At 36.4% G+C, this 21,315-nt stretch overlaps 1 protein-coding gene across 1 annotated transcript; it reads right to left on the bottom strand.

The window, feature by feature from the left end:
* Positions 1-14,939: 14,939 nt before the first annotated feature.
* LOC308638988 (melanoma-associated antigen B5-like) lies at positions 14,940-15,989 on the bottom strand (the record flags this gene model as incomplete). Its single annotated transcript, XM_081276909.1, has 1 exon — positions 14,940-15,989. One exon carries the CDS (start codon positions 15,987-15,989, stop codon positions 14,940-14,942), a length of 1,050 nt encoding a protein of 349 aa, XP_081133035.1.
* Positions 15,990-21,315: the final 5,326 nt, after the last annotated feature.

The following is a 21,315-nucleotide window of genomic DNA, read 5'->3' as shown; positions in this document are numbered from 1 at the left end:
TAATTACTTTTCCTTTCAAGCAGAATTCTAGTCTGAATAAGAAAAATCCATGTGAAAATATTCATAATTGTCATCAGTACTTTCTCTACTCCCAGAGAAAAGGGTATAAGAGATACCAAAGGATTGTCTAATTATCAGCTGAAGTAGCAGTTCAAATGTTCTCACTATAGATGTTCAAGGAACTATAATTCATTGCTTCAACATAAGGGAATGAAGAAGAAAGAAAGCAATCGAGGGTAATAATGATGTTTTGAAGCAAATAAATTCCTGCCAATCCCATTATTCAGTATAATCATTACAGAAAAAGTTAAATTTTCATGAAAATTAATTATTCCCATTATTTTTGTCATAGTGCAATCAACTGAAAAGCAATTGTATGATAGTCTCATGAAAGTCTATCACAAAATATTGTATTTTATACAATATACAATATCTATCCCCATAGAGTTGCTATAATGATTAAATTAGCAAAATGCCTAGAACACCATCTGGTACATTATAAGCACTGTGCATCAGTTTGTTTATTGAATGTATATTTTTAAAAGACAGTAGTAAACATATATTTGTAACAAAATTGAATAATTACTATTTTATTAAGGTCAAAGTAACTTTTTGGATTTATATAAATGAGTACATTTAAAACTATACAAATAATACAAGCCATGAAAAAGGAAAATAGTTGAATTTTACCACAATTTTATTAATTTATTTATATTAATCATTTATCACTTTGAACTTTTTAATTAATGGAAGGGACATAAACTTTCATTTATTTATTTATTTATTTATTTATTTATTTATGTAGGTACTGGGATGGTACTGGGAATTGAACTCAAGGGTGCTTAACCACTGAGCCATATCCCCAGCCCTTTTTTATACTTTATGTAGAGACAGGATCTCACTGAGTTGCACGTGCCTCGCTAAATTGCTGGGGCTGGCTTAAATTGCTGGAGCTGGTTTTGAACTCGCCATTCTCCCAGACTCCTGAGTTGCTGGAATTATAGGCATGCGCTACCATGTCCGGCACCACTTTTATTATTTTGCATAAACAGATAAAATTTAAAACTCAATAAATGATAGTATATTTGACATGTAGATATGACATGCATTAAGGAAATACACTTAATAATGAATAGGTTTGTTGCAACTGGGTTCTTAATACTGAGATCTATCTTTGGCTTCCCTCATTATCCTCTCTTATGATTTCCAGTTTTGGTATTCCACAAAAACATTTCAAGGGAGGAAAGAAGATGGCAGCAAACAGGAAAGCTACATTTCACATTGTGCTGTGCCTCAGGACCAAAGCAGCTGGTGCATAGCTTCTCATCAAGGTGAGTGAAAGGGAAATTGCACTAAAATTCAATATCAGGCATTCAAAGTGGCTTAGGGAGTCATAAATTTGGTTACAATAAACAAAGAAAGAGAAAACTGCTGGGGCCTACCCAGCTGGCACACAGGCACCAAAAGTGGCAACAATTGTGGCACTGATTTACCACAGGTGGAGGTAGAACACAGGTAAACATGGATTTGGTACAGAAAAACCCAAGATCATAAAAGCTGTCGGAATTTGGCTTATCCAGAGACTGTACTATACACTGAAGCTTGCAATGCACACTGTATCTCAACTGGCTGCAGAGAGCTCAGGCAGGAGCCATTTGAGGGCCATCACACTGCCTCAGCAGCTACTGGAGATCAGTGCAAACACTGGCTTGCCCTGCAGGTGACTACCAGGTGGCCTTGGGTGTGCCTTGTGGAAAATGAGTAATAAAAAACACCTCAAAGTTTGCTTCCTAGTTTTGTAGAAAACAATTTCTGTTTTCTATTTTTCCTTTATCCTGTTGGTTGGTTTCCTGGAGAATGGGAATGCTGTCTTAATCCATGACATTAATGCCAGAAATAAATGTTATTTTATGTTTATATAACTCATTGTTATTATTTATGTATTTTTTCCTATTTTAGTTACTTAATAATAAAGTATCTTAAAGGGAGCCTGTGATAAAGAAATAATTACAACCCAATGAAAATGTGAGGTTTGTTTCTTCTCATTCTGGTAAAGAGTAAACAAAGGGAAATAATATCTGATGATATTAGTCAGGATATGTGTTATTAGTCAAGATATGGTAAGCTATCCTGCCATATAAATATAATCCCAAGAACTCAGTACATCAACATTAAAATATGTATTTATTGCAGACATTTTATGGCCAACACAGCTGCAAACAGTGTCTCAAGAAATCCAGCTGATGGAGGGTCTTCTATCTTGCAACAACAGCAAAGGAGACACATGTCATTCATTGTTACCTTGGGAGAGGAACATTTGCATGGAGGTATATGATTTGCATAGAGGTATAGATATTTGCATAGAGGTATATGATCTGACTTGGAAATGGCATATATCATTTCTGTACTTGTGCCTTCATTTCTCTGTCTGTAACACAGAGTTTTGGATGGCTGATAAATGTAGCTCTCCTGTGTAGTCAGGGACAAGATAATTAATATGGATTTGATTAATTCAGAGCATGATCTCTGCCATCATCATCATGATAGTGATTGTGATCCACCAAAGAAGAACCTGAGACTCGGAAAAGTTTAATTCATCTGAAGCCAAATAGCGAAATAGACAGCAAATTGTAATACAGAGTTCATTTCTTAATAAACACAAACACATACACAAATACACAGATGTGTATATTGCAAATCTACTTCTCTCTCTCTCTCTCTCTCTCTCTCTCTCTCTCTCTCTCTCATTCCCCCTCTATACACACACACACACACACACACACACACACACACATAGTTTAGAAACACTGCATTAAACCCTCCTTTGAGATTATTAGTTATTAATCCAAAAGCAATTATTCTTAAAGAAAATGATTATAACCATAAAATATAATTTCAACATATATATTAGAATTATAGCAAATGTAAAAATGAGCATAATTACCCTAGATATAACAATAATATAAAGATTCATACATTTTATTTACTCTCACCTGTTCTTTTAATTTTGTTAGTCAAAAAATACTAGCATTGTGATAATCTTCATCATAGTTGCATTCTTTCCAATGGACAAAACAATTTATATGCTTATTTCTTGCATTTTTAAAATTTTTAATGTCAATTTAGCATTTAGTATTTCAGCTGTCACAGATGTCCATTTAATTGCCTGAGCAATTTAAAGAATAATTAGTAATTAAACACTATTTCCTATGACAGTAATAAAAACTTGCAAAGCTATAAAACAAAATGAGGTATGTAAGGAAATTTGAATTTTAACAAAATACCTTTAAAAAGAGTAAAATAAAGAAGCACCCATCAAGAGAAAATCCTTGGCATTTCAGAAGTAGATATCACAAATAAAAAAGTAGAATTGATATAAAAGGTCATTATTTTTGCCCCAAATTGAGCAGATTAACATCATTTTTTATACCTGATACTTACCTCATGTGCCCAAACTATAATTTATAAATAATTTTCCTTATTTTTTGAATGGTATTTTGACATTGCCTACATATCCATATTTTATAGAATACAGTAAGACAAAAAGGGAACTTGAAGTTCTTCCATGTTTTAGTACTTTTATCGTCCCTATTTACTTCTCACATTCTATGGATCTTTATTTTTCTGAAATTTTAAAGGTATTTATTTGTTTTGCATATAATTCTTTCTATTATCTGGCTTGGAACGAATATGAGGTGCTGATTATATTGATATTCTGTTAAAAATTAACATAAATCTTATATAAGGAATACCAGTTTCTGGGCTGGGGTTGTTGCTCAGCAGTAGGCATTCACCTAGCGGTGCAAAGTGCTGGGTTTGAGCCTCAGCACCATGTAAAAATAAATAAATAAAATAAAGTTATTGTGTCCAACTAAAACTAATACACACACACACACACACACACACACACATATATATATATAAATAAAATACCTGTTTCTGATAAAATATTATTTAACACAAAAACATGTATAATTGAATATGTAATTATATTAATTGATTTGCCTTTTCAAATATTTATTGAATATTGATAATATGCCTGATGCTGTTCTGAATTGTGAGAATTAAAATATCTTTAATAGGGAATTTATGTTGTTTTATATCCTTTGTTCCAATTAAGTATCAACAAATTAAGGTCTAGTGGGACAATTGCATATATTGTGAAAAATATGTAATGTAATTCTGATTTGTGGTATTTCAACTACTTTTACAATCTCCTAACAAAGTCTACAAAAGTATATGAGCATAATTAATCTTTTGCTTTATTAATTTAACCATTTACTTTTTTTTTAATTTTTAGGCTAAATAATCAGATAAAAGGTTTAACTCAATCATGGGTAAGTAATCATTTTAATCTATATAAATAATCCAAAACATGCAGTCCACATTTTATCTAAAATGAAATGAATTATATATCCATATTATATTCAATGCAATGGTTTTTGTTTTGTAAAGAATAGTGTTTTAGGACATCCAAGCTGGCAGGCCAGAGGGAGGCAGCATTCTGTGTTGCTCTGTGACCTGGGTCTCAAGTAGTGAGAATACTACATCCCTGTGAGCAATATTTCTACTCCCACGCAGGAATCATGGCCAATGTGCCCATGCAGGGCTCCAGGACACAGCATCATAGTAGGTCTCCCAAATACTTGCCCAGGCAGGACTACAGGGTACCTGAGTGGAACCATCAACACCCACCATGCAGAACTTTCAGCCACCCACCAGAGCAGAAATCACTGACACCATTCCCACACAGGATACCCAGCAGCTTCCCAGACACAGGAATTCCAGTCGCCATTCCATTGTGGACCTCCATTCCCAGCATGGGGCTCCCCTGGTCGCAGCCATCTTTGGTCTCTGCAGCAGCATGAGATAGTCCCCTATGCACAGTAGCCTGCCTGCATCAGGGAACTTCATACAGGCTCCAAAGTCAGCTGATAGCCACACACTACAAGGCTCAACACCATCGCTTGGCTCTCCCCATCAGCCCGGACACATCATGGCTGAAAGCACTTGCCTCCATCTTGGGTCACCTCCCTCGCCATCTTCAGTGCAACTCCCAGTTTGGAAATCCAGCTGGCCAAGTGCCCAGTTTATAACTCCCCTCTCTCCCCAGCAGCTGCTATCCCAGCACAGTGACACCCTGGTTACTTTCATCATCCTGAGGGTGGAGATAGGAGCTAACAGATGACCCCACCTACTGGATGAGAAGGAAAGCAGGAAAGATACTGATTTTTTTTTAAGAGAGAGTGAGAATTTTTTAATATTTATTTTTTAGTTTTCGGCAGACACAACATCTTTGTTTGTATGTGGTGCTGAGGACCAAACCCGAGCCTGCACGCATGCCAGGCGAACGCGCTACTGCTTGAGCCACATCCCCAGCCCAATACTGATTTTTTTGTTTGTTTTACTTAGTTACACATGACAGTGCAGTGATCTTGACATATCATACATTTGAATCAGATGGGATATAATTTCTCATTTTTCTGAGTATACAGTTTGCAGAATCTCATTGGTCATGCAGTCACATATATACACACAGTAATAATACTGTCTGTTTCATTCCCCAACCCCTCCCCTCTCGTCCCTCCACTTCTCTCTACTTAATCTAGGGTAATGCTATATTTTTTTCTCACAACTTCATACATGTATTTTATATAACAATTTTCCAACCAAAACAATCCCTGTGTTTTCCTTCAAGATTTTTTTGTTTCTTTGTTTTCCTCTCTCACTCCACTCTCTCTTCCTCACATCCCCAACATAGTGAAACCAAGTACTTTGCATGAATTAGGATTTTGAGGACTGGGATATCTGAATATCACAGTTATGTTGTATATTCTTTTTATTTTTATCTTTTTCCTACCAACTTCTACTATTTTAACATTATTTTATTTTTCTTAATATGTATGTGTATTTGTTTTATGTACTCTACTGTCTTCCCACTTACTTGTCTACCCAAAATTACTTCCTCTCCCTTCTCCTGCTACTAATCTTCCTCTTTAGATTTCTCTTTCACACTTCCTAAGATATAACAACTCTATAACCTCACCTTCTACCTCCCCAGCATATCATCCTACTCCTCACCCCCAGTTCTTTGTCCACCATCAGAAACTGTAAAACCTTTTACAAACCTACTGAGTATATTGTAGATAATAATTCAATTCACCATTTCTGTACATTATGACCAAACTTTAAAAGTCTTATTAGCAAACATTTGTTTTTATGGTCATTTATATTGAGATCTGAAAACATTGCCCTTCACATCAAAGGAGAGGTATTGGATCCCTGCAGGGGCACTATGATCCTGTAGAGTAAAACCAAACCGGTAACACCTAGGATCCACAGTGCTAGAAGGTAAGACACACAAGCAATATGAAAAGACCCAAACAAACCAGATACCACAATATTAGAATCCATGGCAAGCACAGCAGAATACAGAGAAGGAGTTCAGAATGTACATAATTAAAATGTTCTGCAAATTAAAGGATGATATAAAATAGCATAGATAGGCAGCAAAAGATCATTTTGTTAAAGGGCCACATAACCAAATATAGGAAGCAAAAGATTACTTCAGTAGGGAGATAGAGGTTCTAAAAAATTCTTGAAATGAAAGAAATAATGAACCAGCTTAAAAGTTCAATTGAAAGCATCAGCAACAGATTAGATCACTTGAAAGACAGGACCTCAGACAATGAAGAGAAAATATATAATCTTGAAACAATGTAGACCACACAGTGAAAGTGGTAGGAAACATGAGCAGAATATTCAAGAAATATGGAATAGCATAAAAAGACTAAATGTAAAGAGTAATCAGGATAGAGGAAGGCATAGAGTTCCAAACCAAAGGAACAATCAATCTATTCAATGACATAATATCAGAAAATTTTCCAAACTTGAAGAATGAAGTGGAAAACTAAATTCAAGAAGCTTACAGGATGCCAAATGTACAAATCACAACAGATCTACACCAAGACACATTACAATGAAAATGCCTAACATACAGAATAACAAGACAATATTAAAAGCCACGAGAGAAAGGAATCAGATTACATATAGGGGGAAATTAATTAGATTATGTACAGATTTTTCAACTGAGAACCTGAAAGCTAGAAGATCCAGAAGAATATATATAAACCTCTGAAAGAAAGAGGATGTCAACCAAGAATCTTATATCCGTCAAAATTAAGCTTTAGATTTGATGATGAAATAAAAAAGTTACACGATAAACAAAAGATTTTACAACATGAAAGCCTACACTACAGAATATCCTCAGCAAACTATCCCATGAAGAGGAATTGAAAAACAACAATGAAAATCAGCAGAGGGAGGTATTACACTAAAGGAAAATTAATCAAAGGAGAAAACAAGTTAAATACCAAAAAATAAACAAAAATGTCTGGAAATACAAGTCATGTCTTAATAATAACCCTGAACGTCAATGGCCTAAACTCACCAATAAAAAGACATAGACTGGCAGATTGGATTAAAAAAAAAAAAAGACCCAACATTATCCTGCTTCGAAGAGACTCATAGGAAAAGATATCCACAGACTGAAGGTGAAAGGTTGGGAAAAATCTTACCACTCACATAGACTGTGAAAGCAAGCAGGGGTTTCCATCCTCATATCAAAAAAAGTAAACTTCAAGCCATACTTAATCAAAAGGATAAAGAAGGATAGTTCATACTGACTAAGGGAACCATTCATCAAAAGACATAACAATAATAAATTTATATGCCCCAAACAATGGAACATCTGCATACATCAAACAAATTCTTCTCAAGTTCAAGAGTCAAATAAACCATAATACAATAATTCTGGGTGACTTTAACATATTTCTTTCACCACTGGATAGATCTTCCAAGCAAAAGATGAACAAAGAAACTAGAACTCAAGAATACAATCAATAGGGGCTGGGGATGTGGCTCAAGCGGTAGCGCGCTCGCCTGGCATGTGTGCGGCCCGGGTTCGATCCTCAGCACCACATACCAACAAAGATGTTGTGTCCGCCGAGAACTAAAAAATAAATATTAAAAATTCTCTCTCTCTCTCTCCTCTCTAACTCTCTCCTCTCTCACTCTCTCTTAAAAAAAAAAGAATACAATCAATAACTTAGACTTAACTGACATATATAGAATATTTCATCCTTCAATGAGCAAATACACTTTCTTCTCAGCAGCACATGAATACTTCTCTAAAATAGACCATATATTATGCCACAAAGCAACTCTTAGCCAATATAAAAAAGTAGAGATACTACCCTGCATTCTATTGGATCTTGATGGAATGAAATTAGAAATAAATCATAAAATAAAAAATAAAAATGACTCCAACACATGTAGTCTAAATAATATGCTACTAAATGAACAATGGGTTACAAAAGACATCAAGGAGGAGATTAAACAATTCTTAGATGTAAATGAGAACACAGATACAACATAACAAAATCTGAGGGGCAGTATGAAGGCAGTGCTAAGAAGAAAGTTCATTGCATGGAGTTCATTCCTTAAAAGAAGAAGAGAAAAAAAACAAATAAATGACCTCACAGCACACCTCAAAATCCTATAAAAAGAACAAATCAATACCAAAATTAGTAGAAGACAGGAAAAAAATTAAAATCAGAGCTAAAAATCAATGAAATTGAAACAAAAGAAACAATTGAAAAAATTGACAAAACAAAAAGTTGGTTCTTTGAAAAAATAAATAAATTTGACAAACACTTAGCCATGTAACAAAGAGAAGGAGAGAGAAAACTCAAATCTCTAACATACTTGATGAAAAAGGAAATATCACAGCAGAATCTACAGAAATACAGAAGATAATTAGAAATTATTTTTAAAACTTTTACTCCAATAAAATAGAAAATATCAAAAGCATTGACAAATTTCTAGAGTCATATGATTTGCCCAAATTGAATCAGAATGTCATACACAATTTAAACCGGTCAATTTCAAATGATGAAATAGAAATTGCCATTTGAATCCTACAAACCAAGAAAAGCCCAGGACCAGATGGATACACAGCCGAATTCTACAACAACATCTTTAGAGAAGAACTAATACCAATACTCTTCAATTTATTTCAGGAAATAGAAAAAGGGAACACTTCCAAACTCATTCTATGAGGCCAATATCACCCTGATTCCAAAACCAGGCAACGACACATCAAAGAAAGAAAATTTCACACCAATATCTCTAATGAACATAGATGCAAAAATTCTTTAAAAAATTCTGGCAATTTGAGTACAAAAACATATTAAAAAGATAGTGCACCATGATCAAGTGGGGTTCATCCCAGGAATGCAAGTTTGGTTCAATGTATGGAAATCAAGAAATGTAATTTACATCAATAGACCTAAAGATAAGAATCATATGATCATCTCAGTACATGCAGAAAAAGCATGTATTTGACAAAATACAGCACCCATTCATGTTCAAAACACTAGAAAAACTAGGAATAACAGGAACATATCTCAACTTCATAAAAGCTATCTATGCTAAGCCCCAGGTCAACATCATTCTAAATGGAGAAACATTGAAAGCATTCCCTCTAGAAACTGGAACAAGACAGGGATGCCCTCTTTCACCACTTCTTTTTAACATAGTTCTTGAAACTTTTGTCAGAGCAATTAGACAGATGAAAGAAATTAAAGGGATATGGATAAGAAAAGAAGAACTCAAAATAGCACTATTTGCTGACAATATGATTCTATACTTAGAAGACCCAAAAAGTTCCATCAGAAAACTTCTAGAACTGGTAAATGAATTTAGCAAAGTAGCAGGATACAAAGTCAACACCCATAAATCAAAGGCATTTCTGTATATCAATGACAAATCCACAGAAAGGGAAACAAGGAAAACCACCCCATTTTCAATAGCCTCAAAAAATAAAATACTTGGGAATCAACCTAACAAAAGAGGTAAAAGACCTCTAAAATGAAAACTACAGAATGCTAAAGAAAGAAATTAAAGAATATCTTACAAGATGGAAAGATCAACCTTGTTCTTGGATAGGCAGAATTAATATTGTCAAAATGACAACACTACCAAAAGCATTATACAGATTTAATTGAATTCCATTCAAAATACCAATGACATTCATCATAGAAATAGAAAAAAATAGTCATAAAATTCATCTGGAAAAATAAGAGAACCAGAATACCTAAAGCAATCCTTAGCAAGAAGAGTGAAGCAGGTGGCATCACTATACCAGAACTTAAACTATACTATAGAACACTAGTTACAAAAACAGAATGGTATTGGCACCAAGAATAGTGTGCCATATCATTTAGAATGTTTTGTTGAATTAAGAAATTTACTTAATATAAGTTTTCTTCAATTAATTCAAAACTGCCCCAGCTACATTAAAGAAGTTATGCTATATAAAATGCAATCAAAAAGTAATTTCTTTTTTTTCAAAATGCATAATTTCCCATTTGCAGTAGCTCAAGTAAATGAGTGTTTTGAGAATTGGAATAAGTATGCATACCTAAATGTGAGCCAAAGGAAGAAATTTTAGCTTCTGTTTTATGCATTGGTCCAAAGAAATTCTTTGTTTCTCTAAAAGAAATTTTATACACATCTGGACCATATCATGACCTAGTCATATTTGATTTTTAAAAAATCTTGCTAAAATGAGAACTATACCTATGATATATGTATAGCAAACTCTTAAATTTTCACATATTGCTTGAATAACAGTAGAATTCAAGCCACCTGCTATCAATGGAGAGGAGGTGGCTTAGATTCATGCAGTATTTTAACATTGTGGTTTAAATTTCAATTTTAACAAACTGTTCTTCATGTAGTGAAAGTTTTGTACATGCTAATTCTGATGGGACTCACATCAGTAATAACAATATACATTTTTTTGTAAGAATAGGTATTTCTAATTTATATCCAGCATTAGTTAAAAAGCCTATCCTACCATCATAAATTATATAGTGCTATTGTTAAATTGGTATTTTAAAATGTTTTTCTAATAATTACATACAAGTGGGATTGTGAATAGAATGCTTTATTTATGTAACCTGTCCTTAGACATATTGTAATTGTATCATAGACTTCCAAGGATACTAATGACTTTAATACTCTACTGGCTATGTATTGTGGTAATATTAACAATGAGGGAAAATAACTCACAGGAAAAATTTATGATCTTATGTAAAAATATACTTTACAAGTTCTGTATGATTTAGCATTATTGTAGAAGAATGAGCTTCTTAAATATTTTTTACTTTCAAAGGGTTAATGAGACCAGATAGAGTAATGAAGAACTAAAAATTAGTCATATATTCCTTTTACTATTGTTTAAAATGACATTATGTACAGAGTGACATTTAGCATGTTTTTTTAATGCCAGCAACATACAAGCCTTTTACCATTCCCACTTCAAACATGTGGAGGAACATCATATTGTGAAATACTTCACAGTCACAGAAGTTAAGACTGTTTCTTCTTAAAAATAGCAGAATATAATAGAATTAGTGAAAATGGTGATGACTCTAACAGCTTGTTCATTTGAAAGGTTAACCTTAATTCCTCATTTCCACAACTTTATCTACCTAAGCCATGCTAAACTTAAACTTCAGTCCCACTGATGAACTTGCAGTTTCCCAAATACATGTAAAAGCCTTAGAAAATTTACACTTAACTGTCACTTCACTGTACTAATCTGGACCCCAAGTCTTTTATTATTTATCTTATGTTGACCCTCTGGTCTACCATTATCTTACCATCTTTCCTGTGAGATAACTGCTCTTAAAAAAATCATAGCATGCTCAACAATAACACAGTATATTTCAAAGAGCAGATACCTGATTAATGTTAAGAGACTGAATGACCCAATGAGCATAATATCTAATTTAATAAGAGTTAATTTCTCCTAATTTCTTAAGTAAGCTAAAAAAATCTAGGTACATGCCATTTAACTTTGCAGAAGAGAATACTGAAAACAATAGGGAAAACCTGGTAAGGTAAACCTCCCAGGAACTAAGAAGATATAGGGAAGATATTCACAAGTTCAAGGCCAGCCTGGGCAACTTAGTGAGATCCTGTCTCAAAATAACAAAAAGGGCTGGAGATGTTGCTCAGTGGTTGAGCACCCCTGGGTTCAAACCCCATTACTACAATAAATAAACAAACAAGCAAACAAAAAAATCATATTGAATACAGGAATTGTTAATCTTTTACCTCTGTTTGTTTTTTTAAGGAGGGGGGGAGAGGGTGGGGGAAGAGAGAATGAAATATTTTTGTAGATGGACACAACACAATGCCTTTATTTTTATGTGGTACTTAGAATCGAACCCGGGTCCTGCCCATGCTAAGCAAGCGCTCTACCACTGAGCCACAATCCCAGCCCTTACTTTATTTCTTGATTCCAACAATTTTACTGCTGACTCTTCTCATATTTCCAAACATCTATTATGATTCCATCTAATTGCAAAATAAGAGGGAAAGCATCCCAATTTATTTCACTAATGTAAAAACTCCTACTTTTAAGCTGACATACAGACACAATAAATGAGTAAACAAAGTAATTTGCAAACTCATAAACTATTCAAACCACCTATTAAAAGTAATATTTGAAAAATAAGGAAAAGAAAGAGAAAATGAGGAAGGGAGAGAGGAAGTAAGATGGTGTAATTTATCTAACTTATCACATAAACAAAAATACAAAGATGATATACACACATACTGAAGGTCATGGCCAACCACTAGGGCATTGGAATGTTCTAAATAACTGTGATAGGAAGTGATAGGAATGTTTGTTCCACTGGGGGGAAAAAAAGTATAGCCTTCATAGGAAGCTGCAGTTAAGAGCTGGTCAGCAGGTAATGTTCCATAGTTGGAAGGAGTGTACACTGGAAAACTCTCAGAGGAAGGAGGCTGTAATAATGGAAAGAGCTAAAGCTGTACAGAATACCAATTCCTGGGCAGTGTGAGCTTTCAGGGGCTATGGACATAAAAGTAGGAGGCTCCTATGAAAATTAAACCCAGGGAAATTACTCAAATTTTAATTTATTTTCATATTTACCTTCCCATAATAGGCCTGCTTTTAGTAGTTTGGCTGCAAGTGCCTTTTTATTGCCTGAGATCCATTTTGGAATAGTGAGAAAAAGTGAATTAAAAGACAAAAAGGTCTGCCTTTGGTTGGAGGAATAGTATGAGGTCTAGACAAATTCAGATTAGGAGCATAGCCCAGCTTTACTACCTGCCAGTTTTGTGAACTTGAGAAAATGCAAGTTCATCATCTGCCAATTTAAATTGGTAAGCCCTATTTTGTAGAAGTGTATGAACTACACATAGAATACATGGCAAGATTACTTGAAAGTATTGCCCAATATTTAAAGGATAGCATCTCTTTGTATCCCAGATGAAACCACCCACCACATTATGAACATTTTTAAAAAATCCAGATGTCAGAGAATATGGGATACTCCTATACAAAGGAGACTGAATAAGCTAAAAAATCTCCCTAGGAAGTAAAATTGTAAATTTGTCCTGTGAGAGCACTTATTTTAGTGTAAGTTTGTCTCCTCCAACTGTTTGTAACTTAGGCTCCTAGAATTAGTATCAAGGAACAAGTACTTCCCTCCCAAGTGCCAATATAAACCATTTCTATTTACATTCATTATACTCTTAGCAAAATTTATTCCTCACTTAAAATTTGTTAAACTATACTCAAAATAACCTAATTAAAATGGCCTTTTAATACAATAGGATCTAGCTCTTCCAGTTCAAGGCAAAAGGTGCCAACATAGTGGCTCCTGTACATCTTACCTCAAGGAATTATTACCCTTATTTCTCAGAAATTCTTGAGAGAAAATGTGCATACCCAGTTCACAAACTTGTGTTCATCAGCACTGAAAACAGTTCAGGGAGTTTCTTGCTTGCTTAGGTGAAGATTTGACTCTTGTTTACCCACAATCCCAAAGCAAATTATTGGGCAATTTTATATTATAGACTGAATGTTTTTGTGCCAATGCCTGTCCAAATTCTTATACTAAAGCATCTATTCCAATGCAATAATATTTGAAGGTAGTGCTTTGGTAAAATAATTAAGTTTAGATGATATTATGAGGGTGGGCACCTATGTTGGGATTATTGTCCTTATAACAAGAGGGAAAGAGACTAGGTTTCTCTCTCTTCTATGTGAGGCCACAGCAAGATAGTGGCTGCTTTCAAGCCAGGAAGTGTACCATTACCAGGATCCAAATAGGCTGGCACCTTGAATTTGGAGCTCCCAGGCTCAAGAATTGTGGGAAATATGTGTGTTTTGTTTAAGTTTCCAGTCTATAGTATTTTGTTATGGCAGCCCAAGCAGAGTTACAGGACTTTGCCTCTTAACTTTGAAGTATACCATCTGAGAGCATGGAATTTACTCACCACTTTCACAGCTTCAACTAACCTAACACCCATCTTAAATAAAATTTATATCCCACTGAGGACTCACAGTTTCCTAAAGCCCCAAACTGCCTTGCTCATGAAATTTCCACTTAATTGCTCTCATAAGGAATACTTTCATCCACACTCATTCTTTTTACTTTACCTCTAAGTTATATAGGGCAGTTCAGCAACTTTCTTGTATGATTACAGCTTGTAGGCTCAAAAAAAATTCTACAAGTAGAGGCTGAGTCTGCTTCATTTCAGTATCCCATTCTACCACAGAGACTTCCAAACAGCATATGTTCAATTAATTTTGGCGAATGAGTCAAGAAACATAGACTATTTTTTAAAAGATTTAATTTCTTCTACATTTTTGAATAAGCCAAGGAAAGTTCAGAACATTTAACTCCATAAAACAAAAGACAAAAACAATTAGACAACACCAGGATTGATGAGGTTTTAGTTTTTTTTTTCCTGCAGTCTGTTAGCCCACTTATATTTTCAAGAAAACCCTTATTGTGATGTCATATTTTTATTATCTGGATGATGAAAATGACTCAAACTTCAACAGGTGTGAGAGAAGCTGCTGGACATGAGGCCTTGGGAACTTCACTAGCTTTGGCAGTAGTTTTAGGCTTGGTTGCATCCGTGGTTTGGGATCTTTCTTTCTCATCTTTCAAAGCCTCTTCATAAAGAGTTGGGAAGAAACTAGGAGCGGTCTCATTAATCTTAGCCAAAAACTCCAAGACTTGCATCTTGCTGGTTTCAGCATGAGCTCGGGGACCCCACAGGAATTCATGGCGTGGAGGATCACTGTTGACCACCTGCCGGTACACCAGGTATTTTAGCCTCACCAAATCTTTGGTGATGAGCTTCTTGGGCTCTCCATAAATGAAATGCTTCTTCCCAGGATATACATGCATCATCTTCAGGAATCTCCAGATGTCTTCCTCAGAGGCGCAGTCGCCCTTCATGAAGATCATACCCAGGACATTCATCAGGAGACCGGCCTTGGGTAATCCCCTGCCAGCACGAATCCTCCCATTGTTGGGGAGTTTCAGCTTGCTGACAAGGTTGTATGAGTGATTGGTTGAGTCAACTTCCCTCACATCAACTGCAAAGACATCTGCAAGATGCTCACAGGCTCTCTTGAAGATTTCAGCAAACTCATTTTTGTACTTCTGGTTGACAACTTTCAGCATATCTTCCTTAGTAATACGCTGCTTCATTTCATACTTGTAGAGGAGGAACTGCTCCAACAACCCAACGTTTCCAGTTAGAGGATCTTCACAGGAATCATCAGTGGAGAGTGTGGCCTCAGAAGTGCTTTTCCCTTCCTCCTTTTGGCTATTAGAAACTTTATCAGATGTAGTGCAAGAAACACCTGCAGAAGCAGTGGTGGTAGATTGTGCTTTCTCAGGATCCTGGGGACTGCTCCATGACTCAGTACCAGGTGGATTGTGGAGAGTAGAAGAGAACCCTTCTGCTGTTGTTGTTGCTGCTGCTGCTGCTGCTGCTGCTTCAAAATCCTCAAAATCCTGAGGATCACTTTGAGCCTGCTGGCGTTTCTCACGGGCAGGGAATTTATTCTTCAGACCTCGAGGCATGATGAATCAGATTAGGGACAATAGAAGGAGTATGGGCAGGATGAGTGGTGGTGCAAGCACCTGGAGGAGGGAAAATGAAATTGTAAGAGCACTTTCAGCAGGGATTTACCCCCCTGGCTTTAACAAAGGCCACTTCTGCAGGTTTCTGGGAGAGCATTGCTTTAGGAACCCACAATGCTCATAGTCTAATCAACCTGTCTCCTGGAAGGCACAGTGAGTCTTAGGCTACAGACTGTCCCTACCAGGGTGTACTGGAGTGGTAGTGGAGGCTCTGTTTTGAGGTGTGGGAAGTCATCCCATTCAACATCAACTGTTGGCAAGTCCTGGGCCTCTCTCTTTTGCTGCTCTCAAGTTGATACTTCAACCCCAAAAGCCAACATGCCCCTGAGACCCCAAAGGAAGAAGTAAAGGACATTCTCATCCTACATTCCTGTCAGAGGTTCCACAACTGAGAGTTACAAGGAGCCCTCTCTATCATGGCATGCTTGGGTATACAATTCTCATTTGGAGAATTTGCCTGATGTCCAGGTAGTGCCTGGTACATCTCCTTTCTTCTGACTGGTAGCTAACTCTCATACCAAATACCTTACCTCTCTTAAATTTGATACATAGTAGTGACAGCCTCATCCTGACAGCCCTGTTCTGAGCCCTCTAGTGCTAAATATATTGGTGGGGATCTGATTCTTTGTTATCTATACAATGGTGAATGGTCTCTTCAACACTTCCTTTGATCTCTGAATCTTCCCTTTATGCCAAACTTTTCTCTTCCTGCTGGCATCTCCTAAGACTCCCTAGGAGGATATGAGGGCCACCTCATCTGTGCATTGCCTCCCAAGGTGGAAAATAAGAGATGGATTCTGTGGTATCTTCTTCTTGATGTTTCCCTCAGACATTATGGTTCTCACCTTAACTCCTGGAAATATCTAGAAATCCTCCTACAGCGGACCTTACATCATGCCTTTATTAAAAAATATCTCTCAGCACTATTGTCCCCTACCCAATACCATGGGATATAATAAGTACCAGTTACATTGGTAGTGCACAAACAGGACCTGGGGTGCCTCAATTTCTTGCCTTGAAACCTGGCTATAACTGGGAAGCTTCCCTATGTTGACTCAAGGACCCACGACCCAGGTCTTCATATCGTCAAGAGACTCCCACATCCTCGCCGAAATTTGCCTGATGCCCCTCATTTGGGCTTCCCAGACTTATGGTAGGGTCAGGCTCTGGGCCATGTCACTCTTCAGAGATTGGTGATTTCCTTAAAACTCACCGAAGGTTCTGCCCTTGATTCCCTGTTAAGCATGATACCCCTTTTGCTTACCGGAGCCACCTCTGGCTCCCCACACACTTCAGGCCAAGACTCTTAACACCCCCGCCCTATACCAAATAAGAAAGAACGGCTCACATCTACCTGACTCCACGTTTGCGTCTTCTGGAAGACGCTGTCTTGGTCTCCAACTAAGTTTCCTCGCCTTTACTGATTTTAGGGTCCCCTTCCCCTACTCTACTAAACTAGGACTTCCCGCTTTTATTTTATCTTGCCTTCCTGGGACCTTAGAGGTGGAAATAAACAAAAATCTCAGTTAGCCTGCTCTCCTCAGGCCTTCCCAAGACTTAGAATAAGAGTGAGGGGTTTTGGAGGAGGGGGAGGGGACACTTTTTCTGAGGTAATGATTCTCTCATTGTCAAACTCCTCACCTGGAAGCCGACCAGAGACTGGGACTTCGTTTTCCCTTTCGCTGATCTAGCTGCCTCAGATAAAGCCCTTTATTTTCCTCAGGCACCCTGGGAGGAAGTGAGAGCGATCACCAATGATAGGGCTAAGAGAGGCCAACTGCCAGGGCTGCGTCTCTAGCGCCCCCTCTGCTCTGGGGTGTAGGACTACCTCAGCCTCAAAGAGAATTCTAGATTTTACTGTGACTTCTGGGCCCCTCGCTCTGCCCTTCCCCCTCACTGCAGTGCCCTCCCATTCATAAGTTCCGCCTTGTCGAAGTCAGCTTGAGTACATGGCCTTGGCTCCCTAGATCTAAGAGCAAGCGAAGGGAAGACAATGAACTCCTATTTCTGAGGATGCCAGCTCAAAGAAAGTGAGAGAAAAGTCCCAGTCTCTGGTGATAGTTAAGTTGAGGAGCTTGAAAGAGAATGAAAGCAATACCTACTTCAGTTTATGTGTTCTCAGTCAGTATTTATCTACAAATTCATCTTGGTGCCGTCTCTTTAATGAAAAGCTTTCTGCCAAATGCAACATTGCGGAAAATTCTTGAATAGTCTACCTACTTCAAATATTGAAGATCATAGATCTGTGTCTCTGGAGTGATGTGAGATGGGGAAGCTGAAGAACAAGGTGGACAGGTTGGAATAGGAGGTGACTGCCACAGTAAATGTTGATTTATTCATTCTCTTCATCACACAGACTCAATCTTTCATGGTACTTCTGAAAGATTTAATTACTACATGAAAGAAGCTAGAGCTCGATAATTTGGTGAGATCCCAATCCTGAAGTTAATTAGACACTGCACATGTAGATGATCATATTGTTACCAATTCTTTGTGTTTATTCTAACATCTCATTTATTTTGATATTCTTATTGCTCTGCTTATGGATTATAATTCAGAACTTTGGGCAAAAAATTCTCAATCATCTAAGATATATTTTGTAGTAGTGAGGAGAAAAATTAATAAATGTACTCATGGTCAGCCTTAGCATGAGAGTAGTGGAATAGCCTGGGCTCTAGATGAATTCAGATCAGTGATCTATCCTAGTTCTATCACTTACTACCTTGAGATTATGAGAGTATTGCTAGTTCTTTATCAGCCAGTTCAGTTTCCTAAGCCTTATTATGGATTGACATTTTTTTGTCCTTCCAAAATTTGTATGTTGAAACTCTAAACTCAATGTGACAGGAAGTGAGTCCTTTGAGAAATAATTAGTTTTAAATGAAGTAATGAGGGCGGGGTCTCCATGATGGGATTAATAGCCTTATAAGAAAACCCAGAAAGCTTGTACTCCCTTTCTTTCCATCATGCGGGGATACACCAAGAAGGCAGATGTCTGCAAGAGAACCAGATATTCTTGAACCTTTATCTTGGGCTTTCTAGTCTCCAGGATATCAGGAAATGAATGTTTGTTATTCAAACCAACCATTTTCTGGTATTTTGTTATATAAACCTAAGTAAAACCAGTTTTGTAGGATCATGGGAATATACGTATTGGGCAGAAAGCCCTTGTCATAATGACTGACAAATATCCAGTGTTCAGTGATTGGCAGTTATAATGATTTTTATCCAGATAATACCACTCTCCTTTAGGAATTTTTTAAAATCCAGGATATGTCAGATAAAATGAAATGCTATCAAAGAACCAAATCAGCTAAAAATCTATTTTAGGAAGTAAAATTAGATTTTCCCTATGAGGGCATCTGCTATTTAATTTGAATGTGGGGGGTTCTTCCCACCTGCATGTATCTCAAAGTTCCTAGAATTTTGTCAAGGACCAACTCATTCAGTACTTCCCAACTACACTTCCATCCAAACTTCCTCTATTCTTTATTCATTTCTTCCTCACAAAAATCTAGCTCGCTCTTAGAATTTGCGAAGTAATCCTCAATGTAACCTAAGTATAATGCTCTTTCAAAGAAGTGACATCTATTTATTTTAGTTGATGTCAAATTGACAATACAATGACTTCTGTACATCTCACCTCAAAGAAGTGTCACCTTTATTTTTCAGAATCTCCAGGAGTCAATATGCATAGAACACCTAGTTTATGCATTGTATTCTACTACATATATTTAAGGGCAAATATTCCTTCTATTCTTATCCATATGGATTGAATTGTATACCCTCTCCTCCAAAGTTCATATGTTGAACTCCTAAACTCTAGTCCCTCACAGTGTGACTATATTTGAAGATAAGATCTTTGTAAGGGTAATTGAGTTAAAATGAAGCAGTTAGGGTACCCCCTAATACAGTTAGGATGCCCTTATAAGAAATTATTATAACACACAAGAAGACACCAGACATGGACATACACCAAAGTTCCACCCTGTGCAGAGGCAGAAGGAAGATGAACTCCTACAAACCAAGGAGAGAGGCCTCAGAGGAAGCCAGTCCTCAGGGACCTTGATCTTGAACTTGTAGCCTTTTGGACTATGAAAGAAAAATTCTGCTTTTTAAGCTATTAGCTTATGGTCATGTTTTAATGGTAGCCCTAAAACTCTAAAACACTGCCTTTAAGTAGATACTTCTTTGGAATCTATATTATCTGTGATCCCAATGTTACTCTTGAAAGTGTGCTTTAATGGCCTAATAATTATTCCACTTGTGATGGAGGAATCCCTCCAGTGTATTAATGTTGTATGCAAACACACAACCCTGGACACTGCACAGATGACTCCTTCCTGAGGGAGGAAGACACTATATGCTGCACAAGACCACATGGGAGTTGCACTCAGAAACAGAGTAAATAAGTAGAAGACAGGATTTGTAGATTAAGAAGAAGAGGTGATTTTTTTTGTTTGAATAAGTCCAAAAGCTTCTGTATCTAATCTTCTTAATAAAGATACTTGTTTGGCAAGGACATCTTATCTATAGTACATATTGAGGAACTTGCAGTTAGGTCATTTGAGGCCCTGCTGGTTTCATGAAATTTCAAGGCAATACATAATATTGGATCTTATATTATAGGCCTTCCACTACAGTTTTCCATTCAAGGGTCTTCTTTTTAAACTTTGTGACAGAGTTTCTAAGGGTATGGCCTCTGTTCACCAACCCCACAGCCACATAGAGATCACCATGAAGCTTAATTTTAAAGTTGCAATTACATTGACTTGAAGTTTCCTGACATTCAAATTGCCTTGCCACAGGCAATTTCTTCTCCTTTTCATTCATTCTTTCTACTTTCCTATGAGTCATATAGGGTATCTCAACATTTTCCTCATATGAGTGTAGCTCCTAGTTTCTAAAATTATGGGTAGAATCTATATCTGAGCAATTCTTGTATGATCACAGAACCTCCCAAGGAAGAGATAATCAACTGATGTTTTGGGAATAAGAACAGTGAGCAAGAAGTCTGACTTATACCCTATTATTAATAAGCTAACCATATCAAGGTATAAACCATTCAATTGCATAATAAAGACTAAAAGAAATGAGGGAATTCAAGATTGATCATATTTTTTTTACTATTCTATTTTCTCAACTGCTTTATTATTGTTTTTTTCATATTTCCAATAAAACTTTTATTTTCATGTTTTCTTATAAGGAAAAAAAGGTCTCAGACTAAAATAGGTATAAGAGAGGCTGTTGGATATAGTCATGTGTT

This window comes from Spermophilus citellus (assembly GCF_964194105.1).
Source record: "Spermophilus citellus genome assembly, chromosome: X".
In the NCBI taxonomy this organism is placed as follows: domain Eukaryota; kingdom Metazoa; phylum Chordata; class Mammalia; order Rodentia; family Sciuridae; genus Spermophilus; species Spermophilus citellus.
This window is presented reverse-complemented; position numbering and strand designations above follow the sequence as displayed.